General features: G+C 38.3%; 1 protein-coding gene and 2 long non-coding RNA genes across 3 annotated transcripts in view; 2 read left to right on the plus strand and 1 right to left on the minus strand.

Annotated features, from left to right (window-relative positions):
- Positions 1-4466: 4466 nt before the first annotated feature.
- On the minus strand, positions 4467-9785 carry LOC112671493 (uncharacterized). Its single transcript, XR_003143667.3, has 3 exons — positions 9734-9785; positions 5743-5879; positions 4467-5141 (listed from the first exon to the last, which is right to left on the minus strand). It is a non-coding gene; the product is annotated as an uncharacterized LOC112671493 (long non-coding RNA).
- Positions 4921-22190, plus strand: part of LOC118354904 (uncharacterized) — a 54590-nt gene continuing 37320 nt past the window's right edge. Inside the window, exon 1 of the long non-coding RNA XR_004816311.2 lies at positions 4921-5099. This is a non-coding gene — a long non-coding RNA (uncharacterized LOC118354904). The remainder of the gene's footprint in view (positions 5100-22190) is intronic.
- LOC112671494 (olfactory receptor 145) lies at positions 10029-10976 on the plus strand. Its single transcript, XM_025465767.3, has one exon. The coding sequence runs from the start codon at positions 10029-10031 to the stop codon at positions 10974-10976; it is 948 nt and encodes a 315-aa protein (XP_025321552.1).

Raw genomic sequence — 22190 nt, forward strand, 5'->3', positions numbered from 1 at the left:
CATGGCTTGGTCATTTCTTTGCGTCTCAATTTTATTATTGGCCTCTGTGCATACAAAATTAAATTTTCTCCTGTTAATCTGTCTCATGTCCATTTAATTCTTTGACCAGCCGGAAGACCTTGAGGAATAGAGGATAATTTTTCCTTCCCCAAAAAGCACAGCTGAGAAATTTCAGCTTAATAATCAATTTACTTCTGATTTGGGGCTAGGTGGAGACGTCATACAAGAATAAGAAGGTTGTGCTAATTTGGGTTGTTAATTTTGTATTTTGCCTTCATTAAAGAACCTAGGAGATAGAGAACGTTTTAGAAAGAGGATAAATAAATTTCACATGGCTGAGTTTTAGATGTCTATTCAAGACATTTAAGTGGAGAAGCCTGATAGTCTATTGACAGTACAGGATGCAAGTATAAACTAGACAAATATATTTGGCAGCTATCAATTGTATAGAATGGGTTAATCTTAGCCAGTATGAGTGACTGACTGCCTGATTATCTTCCAGAGCTCCCTAGGGCAGTGTCCTCACTGTTAGCTAATCCTATGGAATGTATTTCCTGAAGATATATGGTGTTTTATAACTATGGGTCACATCCTGTTTGGGGCAGTATATGACAGCTTGCCAACATTGTCTAGTAATAACAAGCAGATTATAATAATTCAGTAACAACCTCCACCACCACCACCACCACAATAATAATTGCATCTGGTTTCAGCAGAACCTGAGGGTTTTCAACAGAGGTTGATGATACCTACAAGGCCTCTTGCTCTAAGAGTAGCAGACTTTGTACTTCTAGGTACCAAGAAATTTCCCATATAGTTAGTGATGGTTCAAGACCTGAAAACAAAGTTGTGTAACCCAGTGGTGGGAGAGCAAGGAAGCCTGCGCCAGAAATACCTGGACCCCTTTGATTGGCTACTGCATTCTCCTTTACTTGAGATAATGCTGTTACTAGAGGAAAAGGGTTTGAATCTCGTGAGTTCTTTTAGCAGTTGAATACTTAAGGCAATTAAAGTTAATTAACATATTAATGGATGGTATTGAAACCTGAGGAATGAGTGGAATTACAGTTTGAGGAGAAAAGAAAGATGAGGTTGGAAATTCGAGGTACTTCAACATTTAATGCTAGGCAGGGAAAGGCATCTGGTGTACTATAGGTAATATCACAAGGTAAATAAATGTTGCTCCTTGATTAAAACTAGTCTTTAGAGAAGTTCACTAGAGAAACCTTTGAAAAGTGCAAGAAAACGTTACAGTGGTTTTGTGGCTTTCCTGCTCAGACAAGTTAAAAAACAGAGAGTCTTTAGCATCCTACAATTAGGATTTCTGAGACATCTCTGTCCAACAAGTTAAGTCTGTTGCTTCCTACAGGATTGGTGAATCTTCATTTTTAGGATTTATTTTTTTAAATCAATTGAGACATCTCCACTAATGCCAAGAATAACCTCCCTTCCATCAAACTGCCTTTAAATAGGCTGTGTTATCTCCTTGTATTTGCCCCCTCTGGGGAGAACATGATATTGGAACATGGCATGCCCTTAACACACCTTGAAATCATATATTTTACATTGCTAGTGTTAGTGTAATTTGCTTTTTATAGCACATATATTGCTGAGTTAAATGTCACTTAAAAATGGATTCCTATTTTAAGAGCAACAAACTGTGGGCTATGATGAAACTAAGCTCTGGGCAGCTCTGGACTTGGGAAGGCTCAGAAGCTCTTTCTGTCACTGAGTAACTTTTCTTTGCCAGTCCTCAAAATATTGGAAGCTTTCCTCTATTCTGTAAATATCTTGATCCTGGAAGTCACACCCAATAGGCACACGTCACCTAGCATGACTGTCAGTGTCAACATTAGTATATTTAATATGTCAAAAATATTTACAGTGAAACCAGTTATATAGAACCTACATTATTTATTTTTTCACAAAAGAGTTTACATAACTATTGATAGGACACTTCTAACAAATTCCTTCAGTATTTGGAAAATAAATGTATCCCTGAATATATCAGTTTTTCACATCTGGGCTTTTATTGAACCATATTTATATTTCTTTATACTGAACTTAGTAAATATTAAGGAACATTATGTGTGTTCATCATTGTGTTCAATACTGGGTGTGTAAATTAGACAGTATTTCAACATATGATTGTGCTTGTAATATAGTTGGGGCTCCGGAAATTCACTCCTGAAGCAGTGGATAAAAGGCAGAATTTAATCAAGTGGATAAAAAAAGAAATAGAAGAATAAGGGTCTGTGAAACTTCATTAATTCAAAATTATAATTGACTCCTGAACAATGCAGGAGTTATGGGCACTAACTCCCATGAAGTAAAAAATCTGTGTGTAACTTTTGACTCCCCCAAAACTCAACTACTCAGAGCCTACTGCTAACCAGAAGCCTTTCCCAATAATATAAACAGTTGACTAACACATATCTTGTATGTTAGTTATATGTACTATATACTGTATTCTTACAATAAAGTAAGCTAGAGAAAATAAAGTGTTATTAAGAAAATCAGAATGAAAAGAAAGTACATTTATAGTTCAGTACTGTATGTATTGAAAAAAATCTCTGGGGCCTGCACAGTTCAAATCCATGTTGGTTAAGGGTCAACTGTACTTATTAAACATTATGACAGTTGATCCTTAGAACAATCCTATATGTTAGGTATTAATATCTAAGCTTATAGATGGAGTTGCCAACACACAAATACCAAATACCATAAGCGTACTTGGCCAGTGAGTGATGTGATCAGAACCCAGATTATCTGGCTACAAAGCTTGCTCAGAACCATCACATTTGTCTTCACTGACACATTTACTAATGACTTTCTCCTAGCTTGTGTTGAAAGGTTCCATCCTTTACCCTTGACTTGTGGTTTCTGGGATCTTCTACTTACATGATTTCCAATACAAGTCTCCATGATCTTCCAAGCTCCCCTCTCATAGGAACAGCTCCTTACTGATCATCCCTCCTAGACATACTTCTAGCATAATTCACTGCAGGTTTAAATTCTAGCTCTTTATTTTCCCTCTTTATTTCCCTTTTTCTGTGTTCTGGAATTGAAATCTTAGTCACCTTTGATACTGGAACTTTCATCTCTATTCTTCCCCTCATGATCATTAATTTAGCAAATCCTGCTAATTCCTCCACTGCTACAAAGGCCTGAAGGCTCAGAGAGACCAGGCTGTCTAACTAGGACATAAGCATGTCTGATTCCTTTGACTCAAGGAAACGTTCCTGTGTGCAGCAGGATAATAATAATACCTGTTCACAGGATTTTTGTAAAAACTAACTGAATTAATTGTGTAAAGCACTTTGCATAGTTCCTGGGACATAGTAAGCACTTAAAAATGTAAAATATTAGTACTAGCATTAATATTCTTGAATCCATGGGATGATATTTTTAAGCATGCCAAGTCTGTACTTTCTGAAGATTATACATTTCCTATAAATGACATAATGTATGTAAAACCCGCTAGCTTGGTGCATAGTGTTCAATATGTGTTAATTATTGCCCCTCCATATAGACCTCTGAGGTCTAGATTCTAGGATTCTATGTTAAATATGTTTATTATTTATGTAGATATTTGTATGTTAAGGAGGCAAAGATGCTTAATAAAATAAATTGAGATTAAATATATGCAGAACCATCACTTGCCATCAGGGAAATACAAATCAAAACCACAATGAGATACCACCTCACACCAGTGAGAATGGGGAAAATTAACAACACAAGAAACAAGAAATGTTGGAGAGGATGCGGAGAAAAGGGAACCCTCTTGCACTGTTAGTGGGAATGTGAACTGGTGCAGCCACTCTGGAAAACTGTGTGGAGGTTCCTCAAAGAGTTAAAAATAGATCTGCCCTACGAGCCAGTAATTGCACTGCTGGGGATTTACCCCAAAGATACAGGTGTAATGACACCTGCACCCCGATGTTTCTAGCAGCAATGTCCACAATAGCCAAACTGTGGAAGGAGCCTCGGTGTCCATCGAAAGATGAATGGATAAAGAAGATGTGGTTTATGTATACAATGGAATATTACTCAGCCATTAGAAATGACAAATACCCACCATTTGCTTCGACGTGGACAGAACTGGAGGGTATTATGCTGAGTGAAATAAGTCAATCAGAGAAGGACAAACTTATACGGTCTCATTCATTTGGGGAATATAAATAATAGTGAAAGGGAATAGAGGGGAAGGGAGAAGAAATGGGTAGGAAATATCAGAAAGGGAGACAGAACATGAAGACTCCTAACTCTGGGAAACGAACTAGGGGTGGTGGAAGGGGAGGAGGGCGGGGGGTGGGGGTGACTGGGTGGCAGGCACTGAGGGGGGCACTTGATGGGATGAGCACTGGTTGTTATTCTGTATGTTGGCAAATTGAATAAAAATAAAATTTATTATAAAAAATAAAATAATAAAAAAATAAATATATGCAGAACCATATAACTCTTGATATTTGCTTTCTCAGAAGTTAACTGTGGCTATTTCCAATAAAGCTCTTTCTGTTGCCATCTCTTCTCTTCAATGAGGTTCTGTATGTATCTCTTCTTCTGGAAGTGCCATTTGTGCTTGGACTCCTCTGGTATGTGGTGATGGTCAATGCACTTGGGACAAGCCTTGTGGCACAAGAAGTCTAAGGGTTAATGCATGAGAGACATTGTATTGCATTTACAGGTACCACGCATGGAATGACACAAATAGATTATAATGAAAAAAAAAAGGTGGAAAAAATAGAAATAAATAAATAAAGAAGCACTATATAGAGATTCAAGTTTTGGAAAGAGGGCAACTTTGCAACAAAAGAATACAGTTAAGAATAGTTCTTCCTACACTGCTTCCTGCTTGGGCTTCATCTGCTCTTCAAGGAACATGACTTTAGTGAAGCCCCAGTTGAGAAGATTTTGAAATGTAGTTCCCATGGCAACAGGCTCTGAGGTGACATAAATCCAAAGGAACTTTTCTTGGTTCTCTGTCATCCAAACAAGAATCCTCTAAGGCTCCTAAAGAAAAGTCAACTTTTAATGAAGCTTGGGTCTTCTTTGCTGTCTGTGCTCATGGAGTCCTTTTCCTGTGGGTCTTATTTCAGGTTTGTAGTAATGATTTATTTTCTTTAATTGTGAGTTGATAACTGTAGGAATGAGAGGAGAGATTGGGATTTATTGTAATCACCACCACAGCAGTGGCAAATTTCTAAGTGTAAGATTTGTGCTTGAGGCCTTAAGAGATTAAATATATATCCCTCGTGTGAAGTATAGGCAAGCAGTGGGAATGCACAAATGTCATCCAACACTCACACACAAAAGACATACGCACGTACACAGGACTGATATAGGAGTTGTAACTAGCTTGCCAAGTGGAGGACAGACAGCTGCCAAAGTGATTCTGATTATACACCCACCACATGATGACTCCAGCTGCCCCATCCCTACTAAAATGTACAATCAATTGAGTGCTGTTTCAAATTTCATAGAGATCTATTATTTGGTTATAGAATTTGTCTTCATGAAAAAAAAAAATAAGTCCTGGAAGAGGGTGTAGAATGTGGATGACCCCCAACGAGTTCTTAATAGACTGTGTTGATCAATCTGCGACATCTTTCCTGAGAACTGCTTTTGAAAATCAAAGGTAGAGCAAACATTAGGACTGTGATGTTTGGGGAAGAGGAATGTTTACCAAAACTAGAAATGGGTACAGAAAGAGAAGTTTGGGGGCTGTGAAGGAAACCTTACCTGACTTTATAATTTGGCCTTTGTGATGTGATTATTTGAAAAATAGGGTGTCCGTGGTGGGACAGGAAATAGGAACTGCTGCAATACTCAAGGATCCTGATGCTGTCCATGGATTAAGTTATGCTGGAGAGTTGGGCCTTAGATAAAGTTTTGAAGAAAAAAGATTATTTCTGAATTTCTCTTATCTCAATCAGCTCTCTTCTTCCTCCCTATATTAGCTTCTCTCTTGCCCTTTTTAGGCTCCTCTACTCTTAGAAGCTTTTTTCCCCTTCATTTGCTCCTAAAATGATATATATTTTATGTATATTTCATGTATATTTCCCATAACATTTATCGAGGCTCCTCCATGTGTCAGCCTCTTTGCTTGGCTCTTGCATTTTATGATTTAATTTAATCCTCATAAAACCTTATAGATTATTATCATTATGCTCATTTTACAGATGAGGAAGGTTGGGCATCTGAGATTAATAACAGTTTTGTGAGCTGCTGCAAGCCAGGTTTGGTATTTAATTTTCAAAATAAACATGAATAAACCTAGTTCCAAACCATCAAAGCTCATGGACGTAAACGGGAGATCACAGAGACAGCAAAACATCGTGAGGAGAGTGGCTCAAGGTACTATAGGACTTTCTGGTTAATTTGCACAAGGGTATGAGCTGGTAATGATCTGAGATCCTATTTTGTCTGGCATTTGCATTTTACTAGGACATACTCAAGACATAAATTCTCTGAAATATGGAATTTCTAGTACTTGATAAATTTAGTGACTCATATATTTAGTTTCCTGACCTGGAATCAAATAGGTTTGGGTGAGGCTGCTTCCTCCCAGGTGGAGTAAGGAACATTTTGGTCAGACTTGCTCCAGATACTATCTTAGGAGCACCTTAGCTGGGGTTTCCATAAAAAGCTGTGCTGGGGACAAGGACTGTGTACACATAGCTTATTTTTGGAAGTGATCTCATGGAAGAGGAAGAGTGAAGCAGGGAAGGATGGGAAGCTAATCCAAGGTGGGCTGCCAAGGTGTTTACCTTAATGGGAAATTCACAATTAATTCCTTTGAGGCCCCTTTAAGAATCAAGAATGAAGTACCAGAGACACAGAAGAGCAGAGCATTTATCTTTTGACCCCCAAGGAGTATTACCTCCTTCATACTTCTAGGTTTGCACATGCACCAGAGCGGGTGGGTGCATTCCAACAGACAGTCTGGGTGTGAGGCAGAGACTGGGATCTTAGAGCAGAAAGCAGGTAAAAGTGGTGCAACTGGTGGATTGTGCTCTCTGACTGCAGCTACATGCAGCCAGCTGCCACAGCAACAGCAGAAGCCAAAAAGATGGGCTGAAATGAGGCAGAGACAGTGTCCAACACAGAGATCTTGGTGATGGGATATGTAAAAATGTTCAGAGTGGAGGGGAGATGACACCTTGGCTATAAAAGGCAGGGATTTGTAATGTGCTAAAAAGTTCTAGAAAGGCCTTTTGCTCCATTTACCTCTTTCTCATTCTGAAAGTTTATCCTTTGTCCCTTATCTTGTTGTCTGCTGGAGTTAAAGCAACTTGCCTGAATTATAAGATAGAACGTTGCCTGGAGGGACTATTGAATCAAGTCATTAACACCCAATAACCCGCAAGACTGGTAGGTCTTCCTCAGCACATCTGATCATGTCATTCCTCTGGTCATGCCATTCCTCTGTTCAAAATGTTCCATGGATTTATACATTTCTTGTCATGGCATTTAAGTTTCTCCCCAATACAACCCTCGGGTGCTATTCTAAGTTTGATGTCAAATTATGTCCTTTACTTGTACTCTGCATTGTATTCAACCAAATCAAAGACCAGGTAGGCTTCTTCTGGATAAGCTGGAAACCTCCTCCAACTGGAGAAGTTAGAGATTCATGTTTTATTCGGACTCTACCACCAACCAGCTGTGTGATTGATTTGGTCTCAGTTTTTCTGTCTGGAACATGTAGGGTAGGAGGGTTAGATCAGTGAATTCTGAACCTGGCTAAATATCCCAATCACGAGGAATAGATTTAGAAGAAAAAAACTGATTATAAAGTCTTATGTCTGAAAATTCTGATTTATTATGTTTAGATTGGAATAACAGAATACGTACTTTTAAAATGCATAGATAACTCTAACTCAATGTGAACCTCAGGACTAGATTACTTTTAATATTGCCTCAAATCTATGAGGCCCCAAATTTGTGAATTAGCTGTCACTGAGCTCAAGCAAGACTGAGAGATTGGGGCACAGTGGGATAACTTTTGTCATGAGGGAGGGTTAGAAAAGGAACAAAGGAAGCAAAATGGGGAAACAAATGTTGGTGGGTCTGGTGGGAAGAGGGGTCAAGCTACAAGGCCATGACAGTCAATATGAGGGCACTGGGAGCCTCCTAAAAGAGATCTGACAGGATGGAGGACAGGTGCCTCCTGTCAAGGATTCCAACAATTTAGCAATTTTGGAAAAGAATGCTCTTAATTGACAGGGATTTTTTTTTTTTTTTTTTTTTTTTTACTGCCAAACTCAAGTTCCAAGAGATCACAGAGAAGGTCTGTTTCTCCTTGGACTAGATATTATGCAATTTCTGTGATGAACTGAAATTTAAGTGGTGTATGGAATGCCCTTCTCTGAACTTGAATAGCATTTTATTTTTAACTTTTCTGGATCTTAGCACATTTTTTTTCAGCATATTAAGTTCAGTGTGTTCTAGCTTAATTTTTCCAGGAGATTGTCAGACCCCTGAGGGCAAGGACTCTGCTTATATATTTCATTATCTCCCACAGGGAGAGGCTAAACACAATCATTAAGAACACCAGATTTGAAGCAAGATGGATCTAGATTTCATATGGCCTTCGTAATTTAACATCTGGTGAATTATTGCATCTCTAAAATGGGAGTGATAGGGATCCCTGGGTGGTGCAGCGGTTTAGGGCCTGCCTTTGGCCTAGGGTGCGATCCTAGAGACCCAGGATCGAATCCCACGTTGGGCTCCCAGTGCATGGAGCCTGCTTCTCCCTCTGCCTATGTCTCTCTCTCTCTCTCTCTGTGACTATCATAAATAAATAAAATTTAAAAAAGAAAAAAGAAAAAAAAGAAAATGGGAGTGATAAAACCTAGTTCATAGGATTTGGGAAGAGAATTAAAAAGAAATATTACATGTGAAATGATATTGGATTCTGGCCTGCTGGAGTCAGTACACAAGTGCTAGGACAGAAAGAATGCTTGGTACATATCGTAAGCCCTCAATAAATGGTTAAGTTATTATTTTTTGTACAATACTTTGCATTTTATTGAGTAGATATTAATTGGGCAACTAAATAATGTTTCTAAAAGCCCATTCATATATTATCAAGGGTATAAGCCAATATTACTTTTTTAACAGTTAGTTTCTAGGGCTGTGATCCTGGGGGATCCTTTGGCTTTCTACTTCTAATCAGGTCCCCAGATCCCCAAATCCAGAATAAAACCCCTTAGTCTCCCATCACCAGCTGGCAATGATTATAGGCTAAGATGCTGTCTCCCTTCTACAAACTGGAAAATAGCGTTGGGGTAAAGCCTCCATCAGACATCATCTTCTTAAGCTCAGAGCAAATTCTAAGGCAGTCCAGATTCTGATCCTTTAAACAGAACGGGAGTTAAAATGGTCTGTGCTTAGTTCCTTTTTCTGTGTTAGCACCATAGTCATTTATCTGTCTGAACAATCATGGATAAGATTTGGACTGAAGGGTACATTGTGGAGGCTCTAGGCTGAAGGAGGGTGAGTGACTGAATCTGGACAGAACTTAAGTCCCCAGCCTCACATAAGAAAGGCTTTGGGAAGGACCACCTCCCTTTTCTGCTTTGTCCTTGGTGACCACAGGGTGGAAACTCCAGGCACAGGTGGGCTGCCTTCAACCTCTGAGAGGACTCTCCCCAGATACTGGCCCCAGATTTTGCGACCTTGAGCAGAAGCTGGAGTTGGAAGGACACAATAAATGGACCAAAGTAAAGACCTGGGAGACTCCTCAGCTCATCTTTGAGACCCTCTTCCCAGCAGCATCTGTCCTCACCATGGAGAAAGGTCCATTCTCCAGAGGGTGCTTTAGTGGCAGAGTCCTTAGGGAGCCTTGAGATCAGACCTACAGGCATCCTGAGAGGCCTTTCTGCTGAAGTTCAAAATCTCTGTGTGGATTCAGTTCTTACAAATAGGAGGTGACTAGGAGGAGAGGGAGTGTCTCTGTTTCTTTTTCTCTCTCTCTTTCTCTCTCTCCCCCCCTCAAATTGACTCTTTCCCCTTGTTCTCACAGAATGCCTTTAGTAAGAATGGCAGCTGAGAATTCCTCTGTGACAGAGTTTATCCTCTCAGGCTTAACCAACCAGCCAGGACTCCAGATTCCTCTCTTCTTCCTGTTTCTAGGTTTCTATGTGGTCACGGTGGTAGGGAACCTGGGCCTGATAACCCTGATTGGGCTGAATTCTCACCTGCACACCCCCATGTACTTTTTCCTCTTCAACTTGTCCTTCATAGATTTCTGCTATTCCACTGTTATCACTCCCAAGATGCTGATGAATTTTGTCTTGAGGAAGAACGTCATCTCCTACGCAGGGTGTATGACTCAGCTCTTCTTCTTTCTCTTCTTTGTTGTATCTGAGTCCTTCATCCTGTCAGCAATGGCATATGACCGCTATGCCGCCATCTGTAACCCACTGGTATACACTGCCACCATGTCTCCTCAGGTCTGCTTCCTCCTTCTGTTGGGTGTCTATGTGATGGGGTTTGCTGGAGCCATGGCCCACACAGTGTGCATGGTAAGACTGACCTTCTGTGCCAACAATCTGGTTGACCACTACATGTGCGACATCCTTCCCCTTCTTGAGCGTTCTTGCACCAGCACCTATGTCAATGAGCTGGTAGTTTTTATTGTTGTGGGCATTGATATTGGTGTGCCCACAGTTACCATCTTCATTTCTTATGCCCTCATCCTCTCCAGCATTCTCCGTATTCATTCTACCAAGGGCAGGTCCAAAGCCTTCAGCACCTGCAGCTCCCACATAATTGCTGTTTCCCTCTTCTTTGGATCAGGGGCATTTATGTACCTCAAACCATCCTCTCTTTTACCTATGAATCAGGGGAAAGTGTCCTCTTTGTTCTACACCATCGTTGTGCCCATGCTCAACCCACTAATCTACAGCTTGAGGAATAAGGATGTCAAAATTGCTCTGAAGAAAACACTGAGCAAGAAACCATTCTCTTGAGAAAGGAGTAATACTTAGGAAAGGGCCTTTCTTCCTTCCTTATATGATTCAGGTTCCACTGGTTACATGGAGGAAATTTTAACTTCCTCCTTTCCACTTTATGCATCCTTTATTTATTTTTTTTAAATTTTTATTTATTTATAATAGTCACACAGAGAGAGAGAGAGGCAGAGACATAGGCAGAGGGAGAAGCAGGCTCCATGCACCGGGAGCCCGATGTGGGATTCGATCCCGGGTCTCCAGGATCGCGCCCTGGGCCAAAGGCAGGCGCTAAACCGCTGCGCCACCCAGGGATCCCCTATGCATCCTTTAATTTAAGAAGATTCTTTAATCTAGGGTACTCATATTTAGTGGACCTTAAAGTTCCTTTAATTCAGTTCCCTCATATTTCTGAGAATAGATACAAGTTTATATACCTTCTCCAAGGTCACTCAGTTACCCAGCAGCAGGACTGTGACTAGGATATAGGCTTTTGATTTCTAATACTAGTTGTTTTCCACTATGGCTCACTTTCTTCCTCCATCAACACTGGAAGATTTCATTTCAAATGTGAACTGATCTAGGATGTTAAGATCTGGTTCTATCTACAGAAATTTCATGCAACTTTTCAAGGGCTAATTTTAAATACCACATTTTTGCAAAGAAGGTAGGAGGTATAAAACTTTGTTGAGATGGTCTTGGCTAAATGACCAAATTCTTGAAGAATTTTGCACAGTACTTGGGGGAAGTATGCTGGGACCCAGACAGCAGGAAGCATGGTTACTCCTAAGACAGTGGTGTGGAGCTTCAGGGACTTGGACTTTAGGGGATTTGGTCATGCTGGCTGGACAACCATATAGAAAATATCAAGGTCATGAAGTACAGGATTTGGGAATTTTTTGCACACAATAATTTCCTTGTTTCAAATTGTGCTTTTGAAACCTGGGTGGAGAAGTCTGAAGCTCACGGTGGTCAGCTAAAAATCAGGAGAATATTTCAGAACCATGGAAACTTTGTGTTACAAGCCAGTAATTAGGTTAGCACCACATAGCAGCCAGTCAACAGAGGAAACGACCACGGACTGTTATGGTACTGTATGTGATAGAGATGAGTGAGGTGTTCTCTGTGTGCCTCTCTAGATCAACTTTCTATTCCTTTGTACCTTACTTCAAGTCCTGGGAGGCATTTCCTAATGGATCTTGTCAATGGGCTCCCTGACCCTCTGGTTTCTGGCTGGGTTAAGCCAATGGCAGCATCAGCAGAAGAAATCAGAGGACAAGTGGAACATGATATTGTGATATTTATTTCCCTGACTTCCAGTGGGCTATAGTAACTGCCCATTTCTAAGCCATTGTCAGTAACTGCTCCTTCGTCTCTTTATGCAAAGGGATGGTAATGCTGCTGCTGCTGGCTTCTACCATCCTCTGGTTTCTCGTAACCACCCTTTTGCCTACACCTATGCAAATAGTGCCCTTGTTACATTTTTCCGGGAGTCATCTTTTTTCTGCTGGGACTCTGACACACCCTTCCAGTATAGGGTGCAAGGATTATACAGTTTAGGTTTGTAAATCCACAGCCTAATGGTACTGTGTAAAGGGAGGCAGAGTTACTTCTTGGTTTAAAAGAAAATTATAAGTGGTAAATATGTCTTTGAGAAACAACAATATATGAAAGACTCTGAAAATACTTTCGATTTATGAGATTCTCTTCAGGAAAATTCTCTTCTATTTGTAAAAATGAAGTCTGGATGCGTATATAGTTACATCCTTTGGGAAGGTACAGATCAGTAAGGGTGAATTCAAAAGAATAAAAATGGAACCAGGGAACTGTGTTTAGATGGCACAGAACACAGGACCAGCGTAGAATTGGGATGACTGGGACAAGGGAGGGAAGAACAGCATAGAGACTCAGAAAAAGCAGAGTAGGAAATTGAGAGGTAGAGTCAGATTTGAGCCTAGTTTTTACTCAGCAACTATGTGACCTCATGCAAGTTACCTGATGTCTCTTTCTCTTTGAAGTCATTTCCACAGGATTATTAAGAGAATTATTTCTTTCTGAATTTGTGTATTCTTTCTACATCCCATTTACAATATGTATTTATTCATACATTGACTGGGCAGTACATGTTCATGGTATTTATAATTATTACCAAAAAATACTCAGTGAAAGGAAGTCTCTCTTTACTCAATTTTCTGGTCCTTCTGTACCCTCTCCAGGGTCGGTCAATGTTGCTTATTGGTTGTATGTTTTAAGACAGTCTTTCTATGCATGCTGCTTGTGTTAGCCAAGATGCAACAGGGAGTTACTCAGATCAGAGGGCTGAAAACTATCAATAGAAGGGAGGAGGAGAAGGGAAAAAAGCAGGGATGGAATATGTTTTGTTGCTGGAACCAGCAGTTCCTGCCAAGGAAATGCCAGGTTAGGTGTTTCCCCTGATAGCTCTTTGTATAGGCCAGTCTGAGCTGATTTGGAGCTGAGGACCTGTGCAGAAGCCCTCCCCCCCCCCCCCAAGTTGTCCTGAAGTTACCTTTAACTAATTTTAATAAGATTTTCTCTTATGGGTAGAGTTTTCCACTGTATTTTGAACATTCAATGTATGCACTAGCATGCTGACATACCAGATATATGCAGTTGAACTAAAATACCTAGGTAAGAGAATATGTATTAAGTTCCTTACTGTATGTGCAAGACCCTGTCGCTGCTCCTAATACGCTAAATAAAAGCTTCCTGTACTAACCCCACAGGCAGATCGTGTTTCTATCTTCTTATTTGTAACAAGTAATAAAAAGTGCTTTGCTTTTGGGGCACCTGGGTGGCTCAGTAGTTGAGGGTCTGCCTTTGGCTCAGGCCTTGATCCTGGGTCCTGGGATTGAGTCCCACATGGGGCTCCCTGCAGGGAACCTGCTTCTCCCTCTGCATTTCTTTTTGTCTCTCTCTCTCTGTGTCTCTCATGAAGAAATAAATAAAATCTCTAAACAAAAAAAAGTGCTTTGCTTTCAACACTTCCTTGAGTTGTGTTCAATTCAGTGTACCCCAATGGCAAACCTCTTGAGTTTGGTTACACCTGCACATACATACACACAACCTTGTCCTTGTTTTCAAAGTCTATGAGCAGCTGCTTTAACATGTTATCTACCAATGAAAACTAATATGCAGGGGAGGGAATAAAGGGTTGTTATTGGAAAAATAAGTGAATAAAAAAGCAGGAAAGATGTATATGAAGGATTGTGGATAACCAAAAAGAGGCAGAGAGAAAAGCACACTGTGAAAACAAGGGAGTGTCAGCTCTGGTTATATAAGTGTGTTTCCCAAGACACAGTTCACAGAATTTGTTTTTGCTGGTCTCTTGTTTCCAACTTGATTTTTATGATCACATAAAACTCTTGTATATGCATGCATTATATCTCATTAACAATTTTTTACTACTGTATATTACTTTTGTTTTTCCAAATTATAAACAATGGTTAGCAGACTTATTCAATAACTCTTTGAGTTTTCCTCTAATTAGGATATGTTTTTAGACACAGAATTACGGAGTGACATAAGATTGTTGAATATTATTCCAAAATTCCTTCTTTAAAGTTCATCTCAATTTATACTCTCACAAGCAGTATAAACATACTCAGATGGTCTACTCTTGGCCAGATCCTGTACCAGTAAGGGTGTCACTCATTAAAAACTGATTACCTTTAATTTTGACAGTGGTGGTGTTTGTATTACTGTCTTCTCCTTTTACAGCTTTTATTCCTTTCTACTTCATGAACTACCACTTGTGGTATCTGAATGGATAAAGAAAAGTGGGAGCAAAACTGAGAATGTTTTTTTCTGTCTTCTTTTTCTTTATTATATATTCCCTGTAGAGGAGGGAAAATTATTTTCCTTCTAAGTTTTTGACTGAAACTCCCCTGTGATGAGAGACTGATTAGCAGGAGAAAAACAAAGAGAAGTTTAATAACATGTATACATCCTGTATATATAGGAGATACTCAGGAAAAACAACCCAAGCCACCAACTTAAATACCATCTCCAGCTAAAGGCAAAAAAAGATGTTGCGGGGGAGGGTTGTCACTTACAGAAAAGGTTATCAGGCAAAGCCCAGTAAATGATGGTATGGTTGTTACGCAGATTTAAGTTGCTACCTTCTCCATTGATAACAGTTTGTAGAGATTTAGTCATCTCCCTCTTCTTGGTAGAGAGGGGGAGAAACTCTTAAAAATGGAGATTTCTCTTATAAATTTCCCTCACAAAGGGAGCAACTTCTATCCAGCTGTCAGAGCTTCTTCTGTCTTTGTTTTCTTAAAAAGAATCAGATCAAGATCATTCTTAGGCCAAAAAGACATTTTGAGGTGGCAAATTCTGCTTTACCTCATCCCTTTATTTCTTAAATGGCTTTTTCTTGGCTTCATCATAACTCTGGTAATCTTTTTGGTCCAAGGAAGGAAAGATAGTCTAGAACTTTCCCTTTGTGATAATTTATTATGAAGTATCCTTCTGGATTATCTTTCTCCCACATCTCTGTCTCTTTCAGTGTCCCTACCCTGTATTCTCAGAGCACACTGCACTTCACCTGTTAAGTGTTGGTCCAAATGCAGGGCCACTGCTCATTTGCTTTTCTATATACATCCTCACAACAAATCAGACTGTAAGTTCTGTGTGAGCAGGGTCCTTGTTGTCCATTTTGATATATCCTCCACATCTAGTGGCTGTAGCTGAGCCAGACTCTAGGATTTGTAAACCCAACTTTCCACTCCTTTTTATAGTCAAGCATAGTGCTGTATAAAATGGTTAACTTTTTCTGGCAAATTCTAAATCACTCTCTGATTGAACATTGGCTCTGAAAGCAGTTTTATAAAATACCAACAATCGTGCATTCCCTCTGTACTGTCCATTTTCGCTCATATCTGAGAAACAACAAATTAAAAGAACAACTTGTATGATGAAAAAAAAAAAAAAAGAATCATTCATGTACGAAGCTCCCATTTCCCCCAGAATAACAGACTAAGCCTGAAAGATTGTGTTCAAAAGATAAACTAGAAAAAAGTCACCAAGACCATAATCCGATTCTTCCTTGTTGATTTTGCAGGGCACAGTACTGCTTTCCTTTTTCTTTACTGTCACAAATTAATATATTCTATATCCTGTCAAAATTGCTTCTGGGGACATTTGATAATACAGTTTTTGGAACTTTGCAAGTTCCTTGTAGTTTTATTGGGGAAAATTACTACTTTTCCCTTTGTTTTTTTTTTTATAATTTTTAAAAAAATTTTTATTTATTATAGTCACACACACAGAGAGAGAGGCAGAGACACAGGCAGAGGGAGAAGCCGGCCCCATGCACCGGGAGCCCGACGTGGGATTCGATCCAGGGTCTCCAGGATCTCGCCCTGGGTCAAAGGCAGGTGCCAAATCGCTGCGCCACCCAGGGATCCCTACTTTTCCCTTTGTAATTAAAGTTAGGGAGAGATATTTTAGAACTATGAAATGTCTTGTTCCTTTTCAATTTTTCACATAACAGTTTTAGCATCCATTGATAATTCTTGCCTCAATCAGTATTACTCTGATGGTTGAAAAGTGGAGATTTTCTAACTCCATCAAGCTTTCATTATTGTTAGTTGGTACTTTGTCAGAAAAAAATCTTTCCTTCTGTACTTATTTACTTATCCATTCACTCATTCATCTGTTTATTCATTCATATGATTGTAGGCTCATGCATTTCAATTTTATCCAATGGGTTATGATTCATTATTGTCATTGCTTAAGTCGTTGCTAAGTTTGTTCCTGATTTATCCAGTGGGAGCCTCTTCAAACTAGTTCCTATATTCTTTTAATATATCTCTATTAGATTTTGAGCCTTTGTTGCTTTATAGCAAAGCAGTATGTTTCAGGCTTATTTTGTAACTTTCCTGCCCCAGCATTGGTTCTATTTAGAGATAAATTGTGTTTAAACCAAAATATGAATGGTAGGTGAAATGAGCTGTATATAATGTAATTCTGCAAGTAAGTATCTAATGAGAGAATATTCATGTTTATAAAATATTCTTTTATATGTTTTTTTCCCTTGAGGATGCCTGTCTGTGTACAGGTGATAGACCTGGTCTCTGTGAATGGGCCAACACTCTGTGTCTCAAAGTCCATTAGCCCTGAGTGTCATAGGTGGTCTTCTTCTCACTATCTTTTACCAACTCATGTGATAATATCATCAGGTTCCCATCAGTGATCAGTGAGACCACATAGAAGGAATAAGTAGGCCTGGATTGAGAGGGGAAACAAGTCCTGAGACTCTTGTCCACACAATTGGGTTTTGATGCCACTCAGTCTAGCTTCCTTAAACATAGGACTCCTTGTCCCATTTGCTTCCTTCCTTCATATTGTACCTTGCTTGCAGTGACTACCCTTCTCCTTTCATTCTAAATTTCCAGAATTACAGCTGAGAATGAAGGTGGACAAGACTTTCACACTCAAGAAACTCATGTTCTTCAAACTCCAATAATGTCATTTTGGAAACTTTAGGTCCTTTGGACTTTACGTACAAGTTCTCATTTAATCTTCTCTACAAGTTAAAGAATTTGCTTAGATTGTACAATAGCAAGTGGTGGAGTAAACAATTAAATTTAGACTGCCTGATTCTAGAGCCCATATTCTCAACATTTGCTGCCTTCCAGAGGTTCAATCTGTATGTGTAAGAAATAGCACATATATTCATCATGTGTAATGTCCAAGTTCCTGCTGCCTTTGAGCTAAGTAAATTCATACATTCACTCTCATTTAGAAAAATTTGCTCAAAATATATGTCAAGAGAAAGATCCTAAAGATTTTTCTACTTATTTATTGCATTGAACTAATAGGGTCAGTAATATAAGTATGTGTGGGACCTGCTGAACTGTAATATGAGTGAGAGGGGCACTAACCAACTGAGCCACCCAGGTGCCGCTACAGTGTTTTGTTTTAAATTTATTTTTTAAAAATAATAATTCTTAAATTTGCAAAAGTAATGCTCAAGTACTATAGGAATACTATAGGAATATTGAAAGTAGAGAAAAGCAAAAGATAAAAAAAATCCATGATTCTAAAAAAAAAAACCATGATTCTATGACCTAGAGAAAACTACTTTTAGTATTTTAATGTATACTCTTTCAGAATATTTTTCTCTATGTGCAGTTGTGATGGCTTAGACCATTTTGCAAACACTATATATATCTATACACCTGTGTGTATACACATACACACACATATGTATATATATATATGCATATATATATATATATACAACAGAGACAGATGTGATCATATTAAGTACAATTTTGTAACTTTATTTTTCATTCTGTAACACATGGTAAACAGCCTTCCATGTGATTAAATTTTTATCAAAATCATTATTTTCAATGATATTCATTGTATTTAAAGCTAAAAGGTCTATGGAATGATACAAAATATTTCTGTTTGCTGCACAGAAAGACATTGCTTCCTTCTTTCCAAAGAGTTTTTTAACAGTGATATGTTCATCTGATGATCCTATATTTCTTTTCTAAATTCTAAGAGTAGCTCTGTCTTTGATTTATTCTTAGTGTCAATTCTGCATATTCCTCCCACTACCTTAGTTCAGTTTTTCTGGTCTCTATCCTTCTCTTTCATCTTTTATCAGAAGTCAAAGGCAAGTCTAGACATTCTAGCCTTGTTTATGCTTTAAACTTCTCTTTCCCTAGTGAAGAAATGTTTACATCCCAGGCAGGTAAATAAAGAAGCAACCATTTCTCTTCCCCTTTATCTTTCCTGCTCTAACTCAAAGGATAGTTTACAGGACTGATGAGAAATTGGGTGAATGAGCTTATGTGGCTCAGTGTGTCCTAGTCCCCTTCTTATGGCCTCTCGCCCCATTTCTGGTTAGGACAGGCACATTCTCAGTGCTCCCATTCATCTCTTCCATCTGTAATCCTTCTTCGTTATAAGAGAATACCAATTGTTGTGCAGCTTGGTTTAGACCTATATTCACTAATTTAGTCTGTGAAGTGCCATAGGAAATTACAAGGTCTTACTTGTACATCCAAGCTGGGTCTCTCAGTCAACTCTATCAGCATCAAAACTGATATAAATATGTGTGGGACCTGCTGAACTACTGTACTATGAGTGAGAAATTAGACTAATTTCTAATTTCTCAATTGATTCTGGAATCAGAAATGGATGAGAGATATTATTTATTATCATCATTAACCTTTCCCAACTATCTCCCACCCCTCCCTGCCATGTATACAGCAATTCAAGTCTCAATATCATTTGCCATTCCCCAAATTTGCAGTGCTTTTTTCCTCTGATGGCCTTTTAAATTATTTTTTGTGATTCTCTTTGCTCAGAATGTTCTCCTAATTTTCTCTGCTGGTAACCTTCTACTTATATTTAAGCCTAATACCAATGCATTTCTAAAACCATATCATAAAACAGATTGTATATTTCCATAGTAACAATGTAATAATTGGAGAATGTTTTTGAATAAAGAACTAGCATAAAATAACCTGCTAAAAATCAAATATATACTTTTTGGAATACTTTATAATGACTTTTTCGGGGAAAATTATTTCCCGAGTTTTAAAAAGTGTACAAAAAGCTATTCTATGTATTGATTTCATATGAAACATCAAAGGCAATAAAGTGAATATAGAGTCCATGAAAAACAGAAATCTATCATAACACTGCCCAATTTAAACAAACACTAGCTATTTAATCATTAATAAAAATAATTATTGTGCCATAAGCTTCCTTTGATGTTAAATATCATCCCTTTTATTATTATTATTATCATTATTTTTTGCTATGACCCATATTGCATAAAAAATATGGCCAGATAATTCATTGAATACCTTTCTGTTTAGCCAGCAAAGTTATTCATTCAGTAAACAGTGTAATGAAGTTTATTAGAAAAGATGAGTCACTGAAGAATTGAAAGTTTTCAAAACTGTGTAGGAATATGAAGAATTATCTGTGGAATTGGAAATGTTTGTTCATTTATCCTCCAAATCATATCCAAACATTTCCATGAAAGGGGAATATCATTCAAAATAGAGCAAAACTTTGAAGGAGAGTTTGTTATATCCCTCTAAGAAGGTAATTTTGATAGATGTGTCTGCCTTCATCCTAGGAATAAGAGAAATTTGTCTCATGGCCTAAATGATTTTCTGTCTCTACTCTCTTGTCTACAGCTTCCTGAATGTCCAGTTCCTATCATACTAGCCAGGATTATTGACTGCAAACAGCAGAAATTGATTTGGGTTAACTTTGGCAAAAGATGGAATTAATTGGGGTTTATTAACAAACCCATAGAGCAGGCCAGAGAATTAGCTTTTGGAATCCAGCAGGATCTAGGGGAAATCAGGTGGTGGAATCACAGCCAAGTTATACCACAGAACCATCTGGTTAGGCTGCATTGGTTCCTTGTATTGGTACCACCAATACCCAATACTCATTATCACTGGTAATTTTTCTGTCTTTGTCTTTGCCAAAATGAAATATAAATTGTTCCTGTTTCTTTGTGTCACTTGCCCCAGACTTAGAGTCCTGCATAGAAACATCTGACTGACTGAGTTCAGTCTTACTTTCTTTGGGGAAGCTTCACAGAAGGCTGAGTCTGGTTCCAATCAAGGCTCACATAAAGGCAGATTCCTAAACATGGAAGGAGGACTAATGTTGCAGTCAATACTTCTAGTTAGTTATGTATAAGTATCTGTTTATTCTAGGTACTAGGTATATAACTAGATTATATATATTTGAAAGGGCAGGGATTTTGTATCTCTTTTGATTGTTGCTATATTCTTAGAGCAAAACACAGGCTCTAGAATGTGGTAAATGCTCTCTATATGCCTATTGGACCTTCTCTCTTTCTACATTTCTTAAGTTATGTCTCTAATTCATAGTCTTTCCCTGTGGCTGATGCTGACTTTGGTTAATACCTTTAGATCTATCCTCCTCCATTTTACCTATTAACTCTTCACTTGTGTCTAATAGGCTATCACATTCATAGACTTCCTCATTTCAACTATCATGTTTTCATTTCTAAAAGTGCTAGTTGATTGTTTAAAAAAATCTGTCCTGTCAAGTTTTGATGGAGCCTTCATTACACTTTGCTCTTTTTTTCTGAACATATTAAATAAACTATTTTGTATTCTGTCCCTGATAAGCCTGATAATTTTGCAGGCCTGGTCCTGTAGCTTGTGGTTTATCATTAATGATTATTTTCATTTCTGGTGGCTTATTTTGTGTTTGTTTAGGGCTTTTCATTAAAAGTTCATGATCCCCAGTTAGTTATCTGGGGAAATTCTTTGATATCTGGAGCTAATCTATATTTTCCAGAGAGGAAATATATATATATTTGGTTACATTTGTAATATGACTTTTTTTTAACCTGGAATGAAGAGGTTGTTAGAAGTTCTCAGGAGATATTTTATCTCTTTCTCTTCCCTAGAGCCAAGGCCATATCAGACACATATCTTGCCTTCTTCCTGTGTGGGTTTTTTTTATTTCTCTAATTTAGCCATGGAAAATGTTTCTTTGGGGATCCAGGATTACAAGTTAGTAATGATTCCAAACTCTCAGGCTGCTAAGGTTTAGTCATGAATGGACCTATCCCAGGATTTATCCTTTATGTCCTGCATAGGCAACTGAATTAAAACCCAACTCTGGGCCGTTGGGAATCTGCTAGTTCCCCCAAGGCAAATTCCAGGTCCAGTGCTTGTGTACCCCTCTGAATTATTACTTTATCTTTTGTCTTTTGCTCTCATGGGAATTCATTGAGTCTCTGCCACCTCAAACATTAGCAGATAGATGATTTTTGTATTTTACCCAGAATTCTTAGTTTTGTTCTATTCAGAATTCTTAGTTTTGTTCTTTCAGGAGAGATTTTTCTTTGTATAAAGTTTTCAAGAGTACTGGAAATAGCTGGGCTTAATAATACATATTGGATGATGAATAAGTTAATAAGTAGATTTCTACTCTAATGAACAGAGATAATTAATTCTCAGTCTTTCATTGCTGGGCCATTGCTGCACATCTGATAAATTGTTGTTTAAAGGGGGAAATATAGAAGATATGAAATTATGTGTACTAGAAAAATTATGTGTACTAAAAGGAAATGCCTATTTTCTACATAAAAGTAAGCCTAAAAACATCTAAATATGGAACCGTAGGAGATATTCTGAGTAATAAGGGGGAACTGGACTAAGTAATTCAAATTTGTACTGAAAAGTCCCT

This window comes from Canis lupus, chromosome 5, assembly GCF_003254725.2.
Source record: "Canis lupus dingo isolate Sandy chromosome 5, ASM325472v2, whole genome shotgun sequence".
NCBI lineage: Eukaryota > Metazoa > Chordata > Mammalia > Carnivora > Canidae > Canis > Canis lupus.

Bases quoted from the DNA above. Each gene is read 5' to 3' on its own strand.
- LOC112671494 (XM_025465767.3), top strand. From the start codon at position 10,029: ATGCCTTTAGTAAGAATGGCAGCTGAGAATTCCTCTGTGACAGAGTTT.